The 20,438-nt window shown below is 39.9% G+C and overlaps 2 protein-coding genes across 3 annotated transcripts; one reads left to right on the top strand and one right to left on the bottom strand.

Moving 5' to 3' along the window:
- The first annotated feature begins 159 nt into the window (after window positions 1-159).
- On the top strand, window positions 160-12,349 carry bag6 (BCL2 associated athanogene 6). Its single transcript, XM_053327231.1, has 25 exons — window positions 160-281; window positions 2,292-2,379; window positions 2,551-2,668; window positions 2,885-3,099; window positions 3,333-3,404; window positions 3,487-3,609; window positions 3,711-3,907; window positions 4,183-4,315; window positions 4,645-4,845; window positions 4,950-5,172; window positions 5,573-5,623; window positions 5,839-6,185; window positions 6,275-6,347; window positions 6,491-6,837; window positions 7,582-7,849; window positions 7,977-8,146; window positions 8,411-8,464; window positions 8,926-9,034; window positions 9,128-9,252; window positions 9,487-9,621; window positions 9,951-10,007; window positions 10,102-10,326; window positions 10,555-10,662; window positions 10,756-10,902; window positions 11,292-12,349. The coding sequence occupies exons 2-25, from the start codon at window positions 2,299-2,301 to the stop codon at window positions 11,385-11,387; spliced, it is 3,675 nt and encodes a 1,224-aa protein (XP_053183206.1). The 5' UTR covers window positions 160-281; window positions 2,292-2,298; the 3' UTR covers window positions 11,388-12,349.
- A 3,128-nt stretch (window positions 12,350-15,477) lies between these two features.
- Window positions 15,478-18,977, bottom strand: LOC128366509 (tetraspanin-13-like). 2 transcript variants are annotated; one of them, XM_053327245.1, is made up of 7 exons: window positions 18,850-18,977; window positions 17,314-17,481; window positions 17,131-17,211; window positions 16,873-16,986; window positions 16,641-16,757; window positions 16,470-16,556; window positions 15,496-15,550 (listed from the first exon to the last, which is right to left on the bottom strand). In XM_053327245.1, exons 1-6 carry the CDS (start codon window positions 18,910-18,912, stop codon window positions 16,482-16,484), a joined length of 618 nt encoding a protein of 205 aa, XP_053183220.1. In that variant the 5' UTR covers window positions 18,913-18,977; the 3' UTR covers window positions 15,496-15,550; window positions 16,470-16,481. The 2 variants fall into 2 exon arrangements, with proteins under 2 accessions (XP_053183219.1, XP_053183220.1); XM_053327244.1 differs by having other exon boundaries at window positions 15,478-16,556.
- Window positions 18,978-20,438: the final 1,461 nt, after the last annotated feature.

Here is a 20,438-nt window from a genome sequence, read left to right as displayed (position 1 = left end):
TTAGAGACTCAAAACAATACTTTATTTCTATTATATATATATAGATCTTTTATATCTATAAAATAACTTAAACGATGGGGTTGTTTTTGATATTTTGGCCTTGTGGAGGAAGTCGTGTTTTTTTTTCGTCGCCTAATGTAATGAAACTTACGTCACATCCGGACAGCCTGGTAGCTTCTAGCAAGAAACAAGGAAGTCGTGTTTTTTTGCATGTTATTTAAAGATAAGAAAAACAGCTGCATAAACTGGATAAGCTGATAGGATATTGTGACATTTAAAAGGTAAGCGTTAAATAACATATTATATTATATTCTTGGGAAATGAAATGCGTTTATATTCACTGAAGTTGTTCGATTGAGATTAACGTCGGGGTTTATTTTAGCATTAGCTTAGCCGTCTGAGTCGGTTAGCCTAGTTTGCTAACGTGTGCTTGGCGTTAAATCCTCATAAAAGCTGATTATGACGAACTCTGTAGCAGGCAAATGTTGTCCGTAAGTGATGTCGGCGTTAACTTACATACCACTGTACTGTAAGTTGTTGAGATAATATTGAAATTTACAAAAACAGCCGTCTGGCCCAGCAGCAGCAGCTCCGCTAACTTAACTTAGCTTAAACACGCTGTTTATTAACATCATGATCACTTAGAAAAGTGGACTTAATGGATTAATTTAACTGATGTCAGCTACAGTTTCCACAATATAATACAAATAATGACTGAAGAGAATAACTGTAGAGAGTCACAGGCAGCACTGTACAGTTTGTAATGTGTGTTTTAATGTTGATGTCTCAGTTTATTTATGATTTTAACTGAAGAGCCATAAACTGATTTATATTGTGTTTTAACAGTGACAATAAAGATCTATCTGTCTATTTATACATTTGTGGTTTGTGTGGACAGTTAATTATTTTCTTGATCTTCTAGGAGTTGCTATATTAGTGTTGTTGGTGGTGGCAATATTATGGAAGACCTGGTTAAAGCTGATTGACATCAACAGAACATTGTTTTGATAATAGATTCAATGTTTTTGAGACATGAGAAATATATGCCAAAATGCTCTGGACTCACTCAAGGACATCTTACCAGACACATAAACAACAATTGTTGTGCATCAAACATCATAAAATCAGTGAACACTGAAGTGGAAGTTAGTATAATAGTATAATAGATAAACTTGAATGTAAAAATATAAAAGGAAATATGCTCAGATGCTCTGGTTTTGGCTTCTTAAAAGTGAACATTGCATTGGAGTTTTTTCTGTGATAAACTATAAATATTTGGATTGTGGTCTGCTAGTTGAGACAAAACAGGTGGAGCTGCAACAATTTGTTGATTATCCAATTAGTTGAAAACTATTTTTATCGTTGATTAATTATTACATAATAATGTCCAAATTCTCTGATTCCAGCTCCTCAAATTTTCGAGATAAAACCAGACATTTGAAGACATATTTCACCATTTTCTGACATTTACTAGACCAGCAGCTGTTATAACATGTTATGACTGTTGATGTCATGTAAGGAACTAGCTGAAGCTGCAACGATTAGTTGATTGACATTGACAGACAATCGTTTTGATAATCCAATGTTTTTGAGTCATTTTTTAAAAATAAATATGTCCAAATGATCTGGTTTTACCTATTTTGATCATTAATTAATTGATTGGTGTAATTTTTAAAGTAAAAATGTCAAAATTCTCTGATTCTAGTTTCTTAAATTTGAATATTTTCTGGATTTTTCAGTCTTACTTGACAGTAAACTCAATATTTGGGTTGTAGATGTTTGTTTGGAACAAAACCAGACATTTGAAGACACCAACTTGCGCTTTTGAAAACTATGATTTAGTAGACTAAAGTTATATCAAGAAAATTAACAACATGAATAATCAATAATGAAAGCAATTGTTAGTTGCAGTCCAAAAAATTAAACATTTTAGGTTGCATCTTGGGCTTCATGAAATGGTAATTGACATTTTATAGACAAAACAACTCATTTATTTATCAAAAAATAATTGACAGTGAAAGTGATCATTAGGTGCAGTTCAGTGCATTGACTTACTTGTTGTAAATATGGTTAAATGTGTCTCAGAGATGCTAATTTTAGGCCTGCAATTAAGTTGTAATTATCTATTTTATTTTCTGATTAATCAAGTAGTTGCTGAGGCTGTAAAGTCTCGGAAAATAGTGAAAAAGGCCCATATCTTGTTATTAGATTGTTACTTCAAATATCAGTATTTGTATTTGGCTTCAAGCATCCTTTGCTTATAATAAGTGTAACTCTATTTTATGATACAGGAACACCATGGAGGAACAAACTGCAGACATAGAGGTGACAGTCAAAACTTTGGACTCACAGAGCAGAACCTACACTGTCGGTGGTCAGGTAAATAAAGATTCAATATTTATTTTATTGTCTTCAAACACCATTTCAGCAGGGATACAGTGGAGAACAAAATTAGTAAAGTAAAGTGCAGCAGTTTTGAGCATAAAATAGTCTCATTTTCAGTCTGCCTTTGTGGAAGTCTAACTTGTGTCTGTTCCTTGTTTTGCATAGCTCACAGTGAAAGAGTTCAAGGAGCACATTGCCCCTTCAGTGGGTATCCCTGTGGACAAACAGAGACTCATCTACCAGGGCAGAGTCTTACAGGATGAAAGGACACTGGCAGACTACAGTAAGCAAACAAATTAAGTTAATTAAAGAAAAATCAAACTAGATTTCAATTTTAATTTGTTTTTACACTCCTTCTATTTTTTGTTTTGTGCAGGTTTCCAAAAATGTTTTCCTGTTTATTTATCATCAATATCTCTTGTGTTTCTAACAAAAGTACAAAGTCAATACATCATGATACTTTTACAGATGTAACCATAGTTCTTGCTTATTTTTCCAGATGTGGGCGGCAAAGTGATCCATCTCGTGGAGCGGGCACCGCCTCCACCCTCCCAGCCTGGCTCAGGCTCAGGCGGCACTTCAGCCGACAGCGGGGCTTCCTCGTCCTCCCAGGGAACATCACAAGTGCCTGGACATGATAGAAACGCTAATAGCTACGTTATGCTCGGCACCTTTAACCTCCCCGTCAACATCATGGACCCCCAGCAGATACAGGTAGATCAGCTTTGTGACTCATTTAGGCTTCTTCAGTGTATTAATGTTTAGTTTATCCTTATCATAATGGTGTATTTTTAATCATTTACTGTACAATAATTAAGCTTATGTAATAGAAGAATGCTTATTTATTAGTTTAAATGTTTATTTTCATATTGCACAGTCCTCTCATGACTATCAGGAGATGTATCTTACTTGTTAACTGATGCTTTATTTTTGTGCTGTCCTCTCAGATGTCAGTTCAGCAGATGGTGTCCGGCATGGGCGAGAATGCCAGGAATGCCAGAGTCACTACCAGTACTGGGGTAAGTTACTATGCTGCTGATTGCATATAAACCCACATAACATCACCCTGCAGTTCGTTAAATGTCACCTTTTCCCTTTCAGAGCAATGGATCCGTGAATGTACACATTGATATGGACCAACCAGTGCAGAGTGAGCCGAGGCTGAGGCTGGTGCTAGCTGAGAACCTGCTGAGGGACATCAATGAGGTCGTCCAAAGAATGGAGGTGAGAGTTCAACCTGTCTGACACTTCAGTAGCAAAAAAAACCCCAAAAATCGCTGCATGTTAAGTGACAAATATGACTGCTATCTTGTGTCTGGTTTCAGGGCCGGCCGAGTGAGTCATCCTCCCAAACTGAGACAACGTCTGCCGCCGCTCCTCCTCCTCCCTCGTCTTCGTCTACTACCTCCACTCCCTCTCCCTCTGCTCAGCCTATGGACACCTCCCCACCTCCAACAACTCCTCCACCACCACCCACCTCTTCAGCACCACCTGAGGGACCAACACCCCAGCCTGGACCCAAGTGAGACATCCCTCTCAGTGACTCACATTATCACTTACAACTTACAGAACATACCCGATGATTCACATGAGAAATTCCAATTTTTTTTTTAATACAGCAAAGCTTTTTCAAAGCAGAGAATCAATAAACACAAAGATCTTGCAGGCCAACAGGAATAATTTCCATTTGCTAGAATTTATATATTTAAAACTAATGTCAGTGCCACATTCACGAAAACACACTTTGTCATCAGTTGCTTTGATTGTGACCAGCTTTGCCTTCCTTTCCTCCTCTAGTCATCCCAGCCCAGCTGAGCTGGCCGAGATGTTGACTGAGCTACGGAGGGTGGAGGAGAGACTGCAGCCCTTCATCCAGAGAGCTCACACCATCCTTGAGACAGCCACTACCGCAGAATACAACAATAATACAGTAGGACTTAAACTGCCAAATAGCTTGTTGTGTGCAGGGGTAATAATGTTGACATGTTAATATCTCTGTTAGGGTTAGGGTTAGAGGTGCACCAGAGGGCAGTAGAACTAAAAGGAAAGCTGAGAAATATCCTCATACGTTTCTGGCCAAACAATCAATCAACCTTGTACTTAAAGAAAGATGTTTGGACCAAAATCAAGTTATCAGTTTTTAGTGAGCGTGGGAGTCATTCACATTCAATCTTTGCATGGTCAAAATGACACAAGTGTTAAATATGGATTATGTAGTTGTTATTTAAGTTTCTCAACCTGGTTTCTTTTCTGCCGCAGGAGAGAGAGGAAGACCAGCGCACTCTCATGCTTACATGGGAGTGTCTCCGTCTCCTTGGTAACGCCCTTGTGGCCCTTAGTGACTTGCGATTGAACCTCATGAGCCCTGTGCCCCGTCACTTACATGTGGTCCGGCCGTTTTCCCACTATGCCACCCCAGTCACTCTGCCTGGAGCCATGCACCACCACATCCCAGCACAAGTAAGAAAACACAAGCATATTTTAGTCAAAAGTTATTCATGCAAACTTTTAAACTTTTAAACCTGGATCAAGCTGACTGTGTTTGTATCTATCTCCACCGACAGATGAACCTGGGTGCCACAGTGACTGTTGCAGCTAACGGCACTGAGGGACAAGCCCCATCCGCCCAGTCGGCCAGCCAGTCGGAGCAGGCAGGTCAGGGACAGACCCCCCCCACACAGACTTCCCCGTCCAATCAGCAGGCTGGACAGGGACAGGCTGGCCCCCGGGTCATCAGGATCAGCCACCAGGCAGTCCCGGTGGTCATGATGCAGATGAACACGGACGGTGTGTTGTCCCCTACCCGCCACTGATTGAATGCTCCACTGCGTCAAAGCTGTTTGTGTGTTAATTGCTGGCAGGCAGTGCATTGGAGTCAAGTTAGCATACCACACTAATTCATCCTGTATACACTGCTGCCACAAGCAATTGCTGAGTGATCTGTAGAATGAAACTTTAAATGTGTCTGATTTAACGGCTCAAATTATTATTATTAGTTTGTTGAATGATTGGTTGGAATGACAATTTTCATTATCAATTCATTTCTCAGTTATTTTCTCAATTAGTCATTTGGTTTGTAAAATGAAAAGTGCCTGTCACAGATTCCCAAAAGTGACAGGGGAGAGTAATATACGTGCTTTCAGCTTGCACAAGTTAAAACTGTTTGTGTGTGTGTGTATGTGTGCAGGCCCAGGTGCAAACCCTGCAGCAGCTGGTCAGCAAATGCCTGGACAACCAGGTAAGGACCAGTTGAGAGTATATTTAGCATACTGCATTTTCCTTAAGACAGCCCTGTCATGTAAGACACCTGAGTCCAGTTTTTCTGTTTTTACAACTTACAACAGTTCAGTAAAGCATTCATTTCCTGACTCTTGAAAATCTTTTACATTTCCTGCTGATAACTGAAATAATTCATTATTCTTACACTTACTTATTGGTCTTTTTTCCCCATAGGTGCCCTGCCCCCTGATTTTATGCGGAATCTCATGCAACAGATCAGTCAATATGCCGCCGCCGTAGCTACTAGCGCTGCCACCGCCGCTGCCACTGGTCAACCAGTCCCACCTCAGCCCACCCCTCCCGGCTACAGCTCCACAGCCAACTCATCAACTACCACCACAGGTCCCAACACACCAACCACCACTCCTACTGCTCCCCCACCACCGCCCCATGCTGGCCCCCAGCCCCAGGCGAGGGTTGTGTTCACCCGACCCCCCTTCGCACCCAACATGCCCCCCCCAGCCTTCGGAACCCGGGGAACTACTATCAATGTGAGGGCTGCCATGCCAGGCCAGCAACAGGTGGGAATGTTTACTGATTTGGTTTTTCGAAGCCGATTGTCAACTCGAACTTCAAGTAAATGTTTTTAAATGTTAATCTCATCCTACAGGCTTTCAACCCTGCTGCTCTCAACCAGATGATCAGCGGACTGGTTGGTCAGCTGCTGCTGCCAGGACAAATGGGTACGTCTTCCGTCTTCCTAATTGATGCATTTAGATGTTGGCTCCTTCAGCAGCATTTTGTCTGTAATCACAATAACTTAGTTGATTAAAGTCCAGGACGGCTGCCAATCAGATTTTTCATCTTTTTTTTTTGTTTTTCACAGCTGGTCAAACAGTCACATCATCTTCATCTACGCCCACGTCCACGTCCTCCTCATCCTCATCCTCATCCTCCTCTCACACTTCTTCATCTTCCTCCTCCTTTTCTTTCTCCACCTCCGGTCCAACACCACCACCTGCAGCAAACACTACTAATCCACCGAGCCACCCTGAGACTAACACCAGTGAGCCCCAGTCCCAAGAGATGCCACCAGATCTCAGCCAGCTCCTTGGTTCTCTCCTGGGTGTAGCCGGTGGGGCCGGTGCAGGCGCTGTAGGAGCCCCCTCAATCACTGTCACCACATCTGGTGTCCCAGCCTTCATCCAGGGAGTGAGTGAGTTCATGCAGCAGGTCAGTGTTTGAATGTTCAGCATGAATGCAGTAAATTACACATGCTTTTGGATATGACTTTCATTTGCCTATACTTTTATTAAATATTCTGTAATCTGGCATAACCTGCACACAGATCATGTGTAAGGATTGTAAAGGTAAAGTAAACTATTCTAGAAATGAAGCACTGGTGAGAGCAGTGGTGTCTGAATAAATTCAGATCTTACTTTGATCTGCTAAATCCCACAGTATCCACATTCTTCAATTTTTTGTTGGAAAATGTGTTCTGCAATATTTGACATCTGACGTTTATTACTTCATCATCAGAGTAATAGATATAACATTTAACTTTTAATTTAAGTTGACAAAAATCTAAGCTCTGTCTCTTTGTGACTTTTTGGTACCAACACGTATGTACCTAATAAAGAAAACTGTTCAGGGCTACAAGTTTTAACCACATGTGATTTTTTTATCATTACAATTTTATATTGGATTTTATGTCAGATTTCTCATGAAAATGCTTTTATTTGGGCAGATTTTAACATTCAGGAAGTTTGTGATTTAAAAAAACAAAAGAAAGCATGTTTATAGTCTTCAAAGTAATGCACCTAACTAACCCTAACCCTATTATACCTTACTCTTGTCATTGTGATGTCCACTAGAGGGCAGATATGCTGAGACTGAGCGGGTTATCTTGCTTGCAATTCAAGTAAAGCCAAGCTAATGTTAACAAATATTCACTCCTTCCATCCATTTAATTTCTAGGCCTCCCAGCCCATCTTCTCTCCACCGCCTCCTCCCTCTGGTCCAACTCCAACTCCAGCTCCTGGTGCAGGGCCCAGCCCGACCCCTAACCCACCCGGAGCAGCCGAAGCCCTAAACCCGGAGCTGTTCACAGGCATCGTTCGTGGAGTCTTGAGCACCATGATGGGTTCTCTGGGCCAGGCCCAGAATGACACAGAGAGCATCGCTCAGTTCATGCAGAGGCTGTCTCAGGCTACCAACCTATTCATCAGTCCTGAGGATCCTACTGGTAAATATTGTGTCATACAGCAGCTGAGGATGACAGATTCTGATGTCATCCTGTCAAGAAGTGTATCCAAAACATGGTTGGTATAACTCACTTCCTGTATCTTCTTCTTTTCTATTGTGGTTCCCAGGGTTCTTTGGAGAGCTGCTGATGTTGGTGTGCCAGACGTTCACCATGTCAGACCTGGTGATGCTGCTTCATGGCCAGCACCAGCCTCTGGGCCGCATCCAGCCACAGCTGTCCCAGTTCTTCACCCAAAACTACCTCAACGGCAGAGAGCCCACTGATGACAACATTGCTGTCAGTACCACTCACCAGCTGACTTTTTTTTCCTTTCATTTTAATATGTTGTTTACTTCAGTGTGAATATTTATATTTAAATAATCATGCATATCTAAAAGTAGACAGTGCTACTTTACCTTTAATCATTGGTCCCATTTATGTTGGTTTATTTTTTTCTTATTCCTGTGCATACGGGCTCACAACTGTCCAGCAGCTGTATTTTCCTCTCACAAAACTTACCAGTCATTTTTTTCCTCATGTTCTTCTGTTTTCCGTCCCCAGGCTGCTGCTGATAGTCTTGTCAATGAACTGGAGGGTTACATCACTGAGAGCTTTGTAAGTCATCGATATTCACTTATCTTCCTTCAGTGTCTGTTAAGCACAAAAAAGACTGATGAAAATGCTACCACAACATGTTTATTACAAATTATTCACACTATATGAAAATGCAAAAGCAAAAGTTTTCAGGTCCACGTTTCTATTAACAAATTACACAAATTCACGTTACATAATAGTAGTTGTTGCCAACATGCACTTAACTCTATATCTAAGATAACATTGGGTTAATTCTCTCTGCTCCATCAGATACCACAAACTGGCAGACTCACTAAATGGTGTAAAGTACTAGTGAACTGAACCATTTCAGAGAGAAAATGTATTATATTAATACAGATTTGACAGCAAATTCAGATATAGTCCAATAATTCATCTATAAGACATACTTCAGCTAAACCTATTAATTTTAAGGTCACTGTACCAATGTATTGTAACAACATCTTCTCTTTCAACTCCTACAGAGAGAATCTTCGGTCACACTGTTGGAGGGCGTTGATGCCACTCAGACCAACATGTCCTTTTTCAGGCAACAGCTGACGCAAATCGCCACACACATTCTGCGTTGCACGGGTATACTTAAAAACAGTATAATAATAAATATGTCAGGAATATTTAGTGTAATATTTTTGCTAATTACTTAAGATGAATGTTTTTGTCGTCCAGATGAATCGTTTGGGCCGCGGCTGCTACAGATGTGTAACCAGGCGCTGTTTGAATGTCTCGCCCTCAACCTGCACTGCCTGAGAGGAGACCAGAGAGCCCTAACTGCCGTCATCAACCACCGAATAGTCAGTACACACTTTCTCACTAATTAACTGTTGGCTGTTGCTTAGATTCAGCAGGCAGTAGACTGCAGATGAAACACATGTTTGATTATAATATATCAAATTTAGTGCTTTGTGCAAATAGAAGTACCAAATGAAAGCTCCAGAAGTGTAACAATTCAAAGAGAGAAATGTTGCTAAGAATGCTCAAATACAGATAAAACAGCGAGTTCTAATTTAATTTCCTTCTGTTTCCAGCGGAGGATGTCGAGTGAGATCAGTCCCAGCCTGGTCAACTGGATGACCAGCATGATGACGATGAGGCTGCAGTTCATCCTGGAGCACATCCCCATCACACAGGACCAGATCCAGAACTACATTGTTTACACTCAGGTTGCTGACCATATACATACATTTTTAACACATATCTAGCATCTGAATCCTGTACGTGTGGCTCCTTCCTAGAATAGACAGGGAAACATGCTGGCATGATGTAACATCTCTAACCACCAGGCCTTATTTCAATTTATTTAGTTACACTACGAGATTTGAAGTTAGTTTTTCTCTAAATTTTGTTTCTGTAACTTTAGATTTCAGTTTTTATTTTCCTGCTGAACAGAATGCACGTTACATGTAGAGAAAGCAGTCCCTGTTATCTGATGGCGGTTACATATCCTGTTACTCTGGACAGCTAATAAATATTAGATGGCATTCTTTCACAGAGAGATCAGTCTTCTGCAACTGGCACACAAGAGCCTGAACGAGCACAAAGTGCGACGGTAAGCGTGGCGTGTCTTTAATGTCCAGAGTTTGATGTTTTAGGTGTTGCTATGCTCTTCAGTTCCCTCATTTTGCTTTTATCCACTTCCAAAGATTGGTGACAACCTCTCACCAGCTGCAGCCACTACAGCAGAGGAAGCCATGTCGGTGTCACACGACATAAGGGTGCCGTCACAGGAAACAAGGGTGTTGCCTGGGGACCTGGGAGCCTCAGGAGGAGCTGCACCATTAGGTGGCGACATGGCAGCAGCGGGAGCCGAGGGAGGGAGTGAGGAGCCCTCTGGAGAATCAGAGGCCTGGGCGGCTGCTGTTCCCCCTGTAAGGGCCCCCGCAGTTTGTTTATTTAATGTTTTTCTATAATTATTATATAAAATATTCTGTGGAAAATAGTTCAAATGAAACTCTTCATAGTGAGGTTTGTGGTATATCCAGAGTCATGAGAATATTGTTTCCGGAAAGTGTTGCTGCAGATTATCATCTCTCTACTATTCAACCTAGTGACCCATAATTCTCATCCTTCCTATTTATCCACTGCATGTGTTGTAGGAATGGGTGCCTATCATCAGGTGTGATATGATGACCCAGAGGAAGATGAAGGCTCAGCCTCCAATGTCTGACGCCTATTTGCATGGCATGCCAGCAAAGCGCAGGAAGGTAATCAGATCGGTTTTAACTTCACTCATCACATGAACAGTAAGTGTCACCAGGCCTTTACTTCATCGAGATGTATACGTGTGTGTTTTACAGACAGGACAGGGTGGTGGAAGCCTCCTCTCCATCTCTGATGCGGTGAGTCAAGCAGCCAGGACAGCAGGAGTGAGACCCATCACCTCTGCTGAGCGGTTGCAGGATGAGCTGGAGACACAGGACGTGAAGGAAGCTTATGCAGAACAGGTAACTGAAAGTTCAACCTACCATAGAACAAAGCAGGGGCCCACTACACATCATTTAGGCTTATAACCACAGTTTGATTCTGTTATGCCTACAGTTTGTATTAGTTGGAACAACATTTTCTTAAATCTACATTGTAGAGACACATGGTTACATTAACAACAAAAGTGATCAGACAGGTTTTAAACAAGTCTGTATTCACTCATTTATCTAAATTATTTAAAAGAGTGTAAATATAATGGTAAGCATTATATTTACAATAGATTTTGAAGATCTATATCCCAGTTTCAAACCAAAGGTCACATGACTTTGTCTCTCTGTCCAGTAAGTCTCCTTTTTGCATAGTGCTTGTATGTCTCACCATAATGATCAAGCCTTTTTTCCTCTCTCAGGTCAAAGCAGACATCAAAAAACGAGTGAGGGACGACCCAGATTTCAATTCTCAGCAGTTCCCGAGCGCACACAGAGCCTTCTCATCAGACTCATAATCAAGCCCACCTGATAACAAATCTGCGCGCACTCTAGCTGTTTCCATCATTATCTGTATTATTTTTTTGAATCTCCATCTGACTACCACTCAGTGCAGCTTCACCCCCCAAACTATATACCTTTTGAGCAGTTAGCACCTCTCTTGACTAATTGCCTAACGCTAATGTGACCACTTTTCCCAGTGCCTATTTATTGTGTTTATTTTGGTCCAATTTTTGCTAAGAGAATGTTCCTGATTAAAAGGTATTATGTTAGATTTAAGTTTGATCCGGTCACTTTAATTCAGTTTGGATACATTTGTATGTCTGTATTTCTTTTGCCTTCTTATCCTTGTGTTGCTTTGTTAATATGAGCTTGAATTCGCATTATTTAGACTTTTGCCTTCCTCTCAATATTGAGTGCAAGAGTATACTTTCATGTGATGAACATGCTGTTTGGTACATGAATGTACAGTACGCTTAATAAAAATCTTGATACAATACAAGAAGGTACTCGTGATGCAGTCTGAGTAATATCAGCTTTGAGAAGGATTGAAAGCAGATGTTAGCTTGTCACATATATGTAGTTGTCATTATATATGTCAGCCGATAAGTATCAAGACACAGTAGTACAGAAATGCCAAAGATACTGTATGTTTGTGGTCATTTGGAGACAGTGTTGTCATTACATAGCTTGTCCAGCAGAGGGCACTGACACCTATGAAGTTGTGAAATGTCCAGCTCAGCACATAACTCACATTTTTTAAATTTAGGGAATCTTTATCAAATTTTAAGTCATGTAGAAGTAAACACCAGCCAGCACATCTGCATCAGATTTCTTTAAAAAACCAACAACAATATAATGGGAAAAGGAACCGGTTTCATTTTACACAGTTTGTGAATTGTACATGACAGGAAAATATTTTAAAAAACTGAATTATGCCTTGAGCTCTGCAGCATCTTAACATTTCGGATAGGTTTGCTGTGAAGAACCATCTCCACCTATTAAGTGATATATCATCCCATTGCCCTGTTGTTGGCATTAATTATTTTAAATAAAAACACATTTCTCAATTCTCATTGTCATTGTTGAAGAAACTCCAGCTGATGTTGACTAACCTGTACTGTCCTGCTTCTTTTACTTCATCTTGAGAAAAGGCATCTGCTCTGTGGACTTGGTGCTGACAGTGAAAGATGGTCCAGTCCACTGCATAAAAAAGAAATGAAGAACAAACTGTGACCATATGATACTGGAATACATTACACTGTCTTAAAGTAATATAAAAAAGGATAAGCTTTATCGATCTCAGGGGGAAATTCAGATCTTACAGCAGCATCAGGGAAGTAATGTCAGAATAAAAAATACAATAGGGACAAAAATTAAATTCCAACCCAAATTTCAGTAGCATTGAAGTTTAAAGTCAATGAACTAATACAACACTGTTGAACACTATTTAATGGAAATGAAACCATACCGCTTAAATAAAACTGTAAAACCTAAAACCAAACCCAAATGTATAACACTGCAAATGCAAAGGGCAGTGTAGTGCAAAACTGATGAAGCACCAGGAGCAGTTGGCACAAGCAAGTGTGTATCATGTTGCTATTGTTGTGTTACTTAAACCTCCAGTGAGCTGATATATTTTAGTATCATCTCTACTTTGACCTCTGAGTATAATAAACCTCATGGCTGGGGGGGGGTCCAGTCCAGAGGTGTGAGGTCAATTATGGATCTATGTCAGAGGTATCCGAACTCTTCCATAAAGGGCGGTGTGGCTGCAGGTTTTCATTCCAACCAAGCCGGAGCATGCCAGGATTGACTCATTTAATCAACAGATCTCAGCCTTCACCCAGTTGTTTGGCCGAATCGTGTGTTTGGAACAAAAAAGCTGCAGGCACACGGGCCTTTATGGAATAGTTTGGACATGCCTGATCTATGTGGAGGAGGCCAGATCTCTGAGAACAACAAACAACAATGCAAGGTCATACACCATGTAGCAGTCACACAGAAGAAGAAGTTTGGTTTGTTAATATTTGTGGCCTAAATGCTGAGAACAAGTTTGAACTTTGTCTTAGTTTGATCACAGTCACTCAGTTAGCACCTCTCATGACTAATTGCCTAACGCTAACGCTAAGTCACAGTTTGATCAGAGGAGTCTTGCCACCCAGTTTGACATGACATCAAATATTGAACATTGAGGAAAAGCTTTGCAGAGATCACTTAAGGGCTTTTTAGAAGTTTTCAGCCAAGCATGTGATATCTGTTTGTATTGAAAACCCTCAACTTCCTTTCTTCAACTGGTCTAAATATTTGAAATGCACATATAAGATATGATCCATGCAGAAAAATACCTGGTGGCAATGTGATAACACTCCACAGACAACAACCACAGTGTGTTTAATATGGCAGGAGACTGTCTCCTCATCAAATACAGAGAAAGATAAAGTAATTTGATCATCACACAGAAGGAGGTGACAGAAAACACAGCGAGTTAAAGGGAGTTTTCTGGATATATAAAGGCATTTCTAGTTCAGAAAGTCACACCAAATTCCACAACATTTTGTCTTTGTTGTAATTCAGAGGGACAACAGATGGTTTGCCTATCAAGCTCTAGATCAGTGATCATTTCATTTCATTATTTATTCTTGACCCTGCTGCATCAAATAAACATTAACTGCTACAAGAGTCAGCAAGGGCAAAGACTTAAACTGTGTTAAACCATACGCTTTTAACCGTGATTACATACAAACAATCATATTCACCTGTGCTTCCTCGCTAATGCTCCTCAAATGACCTTTGACCCTGGAAGTACTTCCAAGCTTTTCCTGTCCAGGGCTGTGAGTTTTATATTAGGTACTACATCATGCAGAGAGTTTATCAGAGCATCACCACGCTGTATGTGTTCATCACTGAATTTGACCCATTGTTGCATTTTAAAATAAAAAGCTCATTATTAAATAAAGCTGTCAAGCAGTAAGTCTTTTCATGAAAAAAGTCTGCAGTGCTCTTTTTTCTAAGATCAGACAAGTAGCAAAAAAATGTGCAACTTATGGAAATAAATCTATATTTTAAATTATGTAAAGATGTAAGAAAACCTTTTAGAAATGTTATTTTGATTTATTAATGTACATAAAGATGATATAGTCTGGAGTCTGAGAGGACCGTGTCTTATGTTTAAAAGAATTGTATAATTTGGCATGGTAACCTGTTTTTGTTAAGTCAGGAGTTGAGTCACTGACTTGTCTTTTTGTTCCTTTTTGTTTGGGTAAATAATCTTAGCTTGCTCAGCTTTAGTTCCCTTTTGTTTAATGTTTTGCTGTTAATCCACCCTGCAGATAAGAGCTTATAAAATAAACCTTTAAAGGACTGCGAACCCTGTGTTGCTGGTGGTTCTTGGCCAGAGGGAAGTTTCATCTTTCATGTTGGGTTCCTCACATGATGATTCATAACACTCTCCCTCCACCTTAAAGCCTTTTGTATTTGCATCTTATCTGAAAATGTGTGAATGCTTTATAACCTAACAAAAGAAGCAGCATTGTATTGGTGTCTATACGCCTCTACAGCAAAAAACCCCTCATTAGCTCTGCTCTCTGGTCACACATCCAGACAGTAGGTTTGTCTTTCAACAATAAACTTAGATATATTCCTTTTTTTTAATCAATGCTGAATAAACACACTGATCTTAATAATGTGTTGAGCAAACAATGATTTTCATTTCACAGTTGGCAGTGCAGGAGCTGAGCTGTGTGAGTTCAGTTACCTTGGTGAACAGGTTGGACTGCCCAATGACTTTGTTAGACATTCAGAGGAAACTAAACAGCGAGCACAGTTCCTGGTTGGCATCCTGTTTTGAGGTGAGGAATGTGAGCGAGTCATGTGGGCGCTGATTACAAACTCCTGAGTGAAAACACGCCTCTCTATCAGCGCTGGATCTGATTAGCCAAGCACAAATACTTTTACCATGTCACGTTCTGCTACTCTGCATGTTTAGTTTGGACAATTAAGTAAAAAGACTGATTAATATGATGAAACATGATTTATTATGAAGGCATTTCAACAAAAAACAAAGAGCAAGAATAATGGTTTAATGCTTTAATGATAGCATTACAGTTAACATGTTTGATTTTTATTTGATCTGAATCTTTTCCTGCTGTTTTGAACATACAACACCCAAATCCACTGTCTGCAAAACACACAGATGTATGTGGTCACCCATGAGTAGTTAGCCTGGGAGTGAGAACAGTCATGAAGCCAGCATGTTGCAACAGCCTGCACTTTATTTGCATAAGGAGTGTGTGTGGTGAGCATACACAGCTGCTGTTAACGTCTATCACTTTGAGGCAGATTAGAATTAAAGATGTGACACATATTAGGTTTCACTTAAAGGAATAGTTCGAAATTTAGGGAAATACACTTATTTTTTTGTCTTCCTGTTAAACTAGATGACAGGCCTTTATGACATGACAAAAAGATGCCTTAAAGATTGCCTAATTTCAATTTGCTGTGTAATAATGTGCATTTGTAATATGTTCCTCCTACTATGACAAGTCAAAATGTCTGCTATGAAAAAGGCCTGTAAACCACTCTCATATCTGTATGATAAATATGAAGCCATTTAGAAGCTCTTCCGTATTAAGCAGCCATTTAGCTTTGCTTAGCATAAAGGCTAGAAACATGGAGAAACTGCTAGCCTGGCTGTCAGTAGGTAACAAAATTGGCCTAGCAGCACCACTAAAGCTCACTAACTAAAACCCCTTCAGATAGTTCCAGTCTGAGTGTTTCCACCTATTTCCTGTCTATATATTGAGCTAAGCTAACCAGCTGGTAGCTTCACATTTACTACATCGACACAGATGATATCTTCTCATCATACTCTCAGCAAGAAAGCAAATAAGTATATTTCCCAAAAATGTTCAATTAATCTTCACAGTCTAGTCACAAGCATTGATACAACAGCAAATAAATTGCATGATTTCTTAAAACTAACTCAGCATCAAATATTAAATACAGACAAATATACAGATAAGTGTGACTGAGAAAGTTAGGAGGAAAAAAAAATATTCTGCAGTGCGAGGTTTGGTTTATTAAAATGTCATTATTACAATGTTATGTGGTTATAGGAAGGCGCTAGGATTTGATCGAGGGTCTTTGATATTTCTGAATCTGTGGACCAGCCAAACTCCAAGGATCTGAAAAGAAAGAAAAATGAGCAGTGTTCTGAATTTACATTAAAACTTTTCATGTTGGCATCGTTGCCATAAAACTTGACCCACCTCCGTGAAACTGAAGAAGAGTCCGACACCGCCGACAAACTGTAGCATCTCCCCTGTATACTTCTGGATGATGGTGGAGCAAGTGACACAAGACGGATGTTCTTGTTTGAAGCATATCTGGAGGAAGAGGAAGTACAAGAGAAAAGAATACAATAGCCCTCAGAGACATGAGTGGAATTCAAGTTGTGGTCGATACTGAGGAGAAAAAAGAGAATACAAATGGTTTACTTACGGCAGCACATGTGCCATTGGGGTTGAAATGAGTGAAGCCGCAACAGTTGAGTGTCTTCTCTACATCCCTCTGAGTCGCCTCAGATTTGTTCCACCCAACCTCCAGGAGTTGATCCTGTGTAAAAGCCGCAATTATTTAAAAAGCATGAGGATAATCTACTATGTTAGGGTCCTTAAACACATATGAGAGTCTTCATGTTCCAACGAGATAAAATAACTTGTAGGCCTATGTAGTTAAGCAAAGACAAGATAAACATACCTGTTGGTCTTTATTGAGGGCCAGGCAAGCACAGGACACAGAGAACTGCACAACGAACACTATGAACAGGATAATCATGTACTGGCGAAAAGTTTAGGAAGATAACATTTGATGAATAATCCTGAAAACATTACTCATATGTTCCAACAAGCAAACAAACCAAACAGAGAATCTAAAGGATACAAAGAAGAGCAGGACCTGGTGGTGCTTCAGGGCTCCGCAAAGCCCCACAAAAGCAACCAGGAACAGGAAGATGCCCACCCCGATGACCCCTGCCACCACGTTGATGCTGGAGATCAGGCCGAACCATTTCCCCCAGGCTGCCACTCCGATGAGCAGCAGACTCACCAGCTGAGGAGGAAAAAAATAAAATAATGTTGGCATGAGAGAATGAGGAAGCAAAATCGATATCTTCAAGAAAGGTCAACGCTGCTGACATGCAAGTTGGTTGAAAGCTTGTTGGTTTGGGTAGAAATCAGCTTTCCTTTGGCACTCTAATGGCACCTACAGACTATGACATTTCAGCAATCGTATACGTTTATAGCAAGTCACACTGTCCGACAATGGGTCTAATAAACTTGTGTACAACATCAAGTTTGATGTATGTGAACTGTAAAATGATCTCACCTACTAAATCATAGGCTACAACACAAGCCAATATACAAGTAAACATCATCAGCATGCATCATCCATCGTTATCAATCTTTATAATGGTAAAAAAAAATGAAGCTCAGCAAGAATCGATCCCTTCTTGTCGCTGTCATGATAACAGCTGGACGACACATCACACAAACAAAGTTTCTGCTGCAACAATTCAACAAGATTTTATTTTTTTGTTGGAATCACAAACATTTTTATTTTACTCGTTTTACCTCCATCATTGATTTTAATCATTGTGTCATTTAATGCTACATTCCTCTTTAAGGAACCTCTGACTTAATTGTGTCTCCCCATATCTGAAACCAAACCTACAGTATGGCCTTGATTAAACTAAAGGCACACTATTTGGAGCTAAGGGCTGTTAGGCTATATTCACCTGAAGCTCACAATAAATTGATTTGGGGTTTTAATAATTAATGTTTACATTTTTATAATAAATGTATTTGTCTATGAGGTAATCCAGGTGACTTGGTTATTATACATCCTGATAAAGGAAACTGGATATCAAAACTTTCAAAACTTTAAGTTGGATATATCAATGTTTTATTTTTACTACTTCACTGAAATATGAAGGACAGAGGATAACAGTAACATTTCCTCCCATGTCCAGCAGCCTCAGAATTATTATAAAACATAATTAAGAAACATTATGAGAAATAAATTAATTTTAATGTCTCATGATTTCTTTAACAACAACTCAAAAGGAAGGTTTAACATGTTGACATAGAGGCCTATTGTTTGCTCTTAATACTTTTTATCGCCAGACACAGTTTATTTATCATATCTCAGAATAAAGCCATAAAAACCAGCCCTGTTGATATCATTTAGCGGTCATTACTGGGCCTAATCATTTACCACCAGCACCTGCCTGCGTGCCTCTTAAACAAGAAACCTGGACAGAAAACCTCCAAAACATTAACATCTATATTTGTATTAAACTCAAGTGGCAATTTTGAATCGCAGCAGAAAAGTAGAAGGGTAGAAATAGAAAGGCTTGTTTTTGGGGACTACATTCTCGGTTAAATGCGGTATTAGAAAAGCAGTAAAACTCCTACTTACAACATATAGTATATTGAGAGCGCAGAGGCAATTCTTGGTGCAAACGAATCCGCCGCAAACCATCGCTGCTCACCGGGTCGGGTTAATCCTCACGGTATAAAGATACTTGTGCAGCCACCGTGTTGAGACCTATGGTTGAGACTCTCTGGGCTGTGGCGTCTCATGTGCAGGTGGAAACGAGACTGGGAGCGTTTCCTCAAGAGATCCTGTACGCTGATTTGTCAGCTGCCTCTCTGACACGTATGACTCATTTTTTTTTCTTTATCTTTCCAGTAGATAAGTACTTTTCACATCACATCTGAGATCACTGAGTTATTGCAAGTTAAAGGTTACAAAAATGACCTATTACACCCTGTATAACTTTATGATGATATATGTTTGATTGGATATACTATTGGATATATGTTTTTCAGAAAGTTGTTAGTGAAAACATGAAAGGATATTCAGTCATTTTATAGTTTATATAATAAAATAACGTGTTTAAAAGATGTCTGAGTTTGTGTTTACTTCACTGAACGACAGATTAATCATTCTTCCCACATCATGATTCCAGTTAATGTCTCTACAGTTCACCCTGGTGGCTATAAACAGGTAATACAGATGCTTCATGAAATAAACAGGCACAACCAGGTCTGAATGTTTGACCCCTACAGTGAGGGGATCTGGTGGCTCTGTAATGCTGTGAGGGCCATTTTGCTGGTATGGTTTGGGTCCACTTGTCCTCCTTTGAGTGAAGGGTCACTGCAAATCAATAAAAAGTTGATCTGAGTGATCACCTTTATCCTATGATGAAATATTTCTATCCTGATGGGAGTGGTTTCTTCCAGGATGACAAGGCCCCCATCCGCAGAGCATGAGGGGTCACTGAATGGTTTGATAAGAATAGAAATAGAATAGAAAACTTGCTTTTAGCGTGTAGAGAGAACTGAAGTTTTTCAGCAAGGAGCCCTGCTGCAAAAGTTTGTTGTTGGGCCCTTATTGACTGTAGCAGCCCACTATAAATACATGCAGTACTCTAGAGCTGAAATGATTAGATAATTAATCGATAAGTCAAAAATGCCAAACATCTTCCATTACAATAAACTAAACATCTTTAGTTTGGTATGACTGTTGGTCAGATGAAACAAGTCATCTGAATATCTTAATTTGGGATTCAGGGTATACTGATTAGCACTTCTTTTTACTTTTTACCATTTTATACTTGGAGTCCTTCTTCAAGACCAGAACCACAAGATTGAGGATGGAGGACTTGTCATAGTTCAGTATTATAAATTCCTAACAAATTTGAGAGTAATCAAATTATATAGACCCAAATGATATGGAATATACCTGGGGCTTTTGGGGCCCTGGGGTGTCTATAGCCAGTTTGCCAGTTTGGTAATCCAGCCTTGATGAGGATGTAAAATTCAAGTCCAAAAAAGTAGTCTGAACATCACCGCACTCCTCCTGATCCCAGTTTATCTTCATCAACCTGGATCACAATTTCTAATCCCTCTTTTTAAGATTAATTGTCAGACTTATTAATAATTTCTTTGTTTCTAATTTCTGATTCAGTGTATTTAGTGAGCAAACTGTTTGTCGCCATCTGG

Source organism: Scomber japonicus, chromosome 10 (assembly GCF_027409825.1).
Source record: "Scomber japonicus isolate fScoJap1 chromosome 10, fScoJap1.pri, whole genome shotgun sequence".
In the NCBI taxonomy this organism is placed as follows: Eukaryota; Metazoa; Chordata; class Actinopteri; order Scombriformes; family Scombridae; genus Scomber; species Scomber japonicus.
Note: the sequence above shows the minus strand (reverse complement) of the source record. Positions and strands in the feature narration are given on the sequence as shown.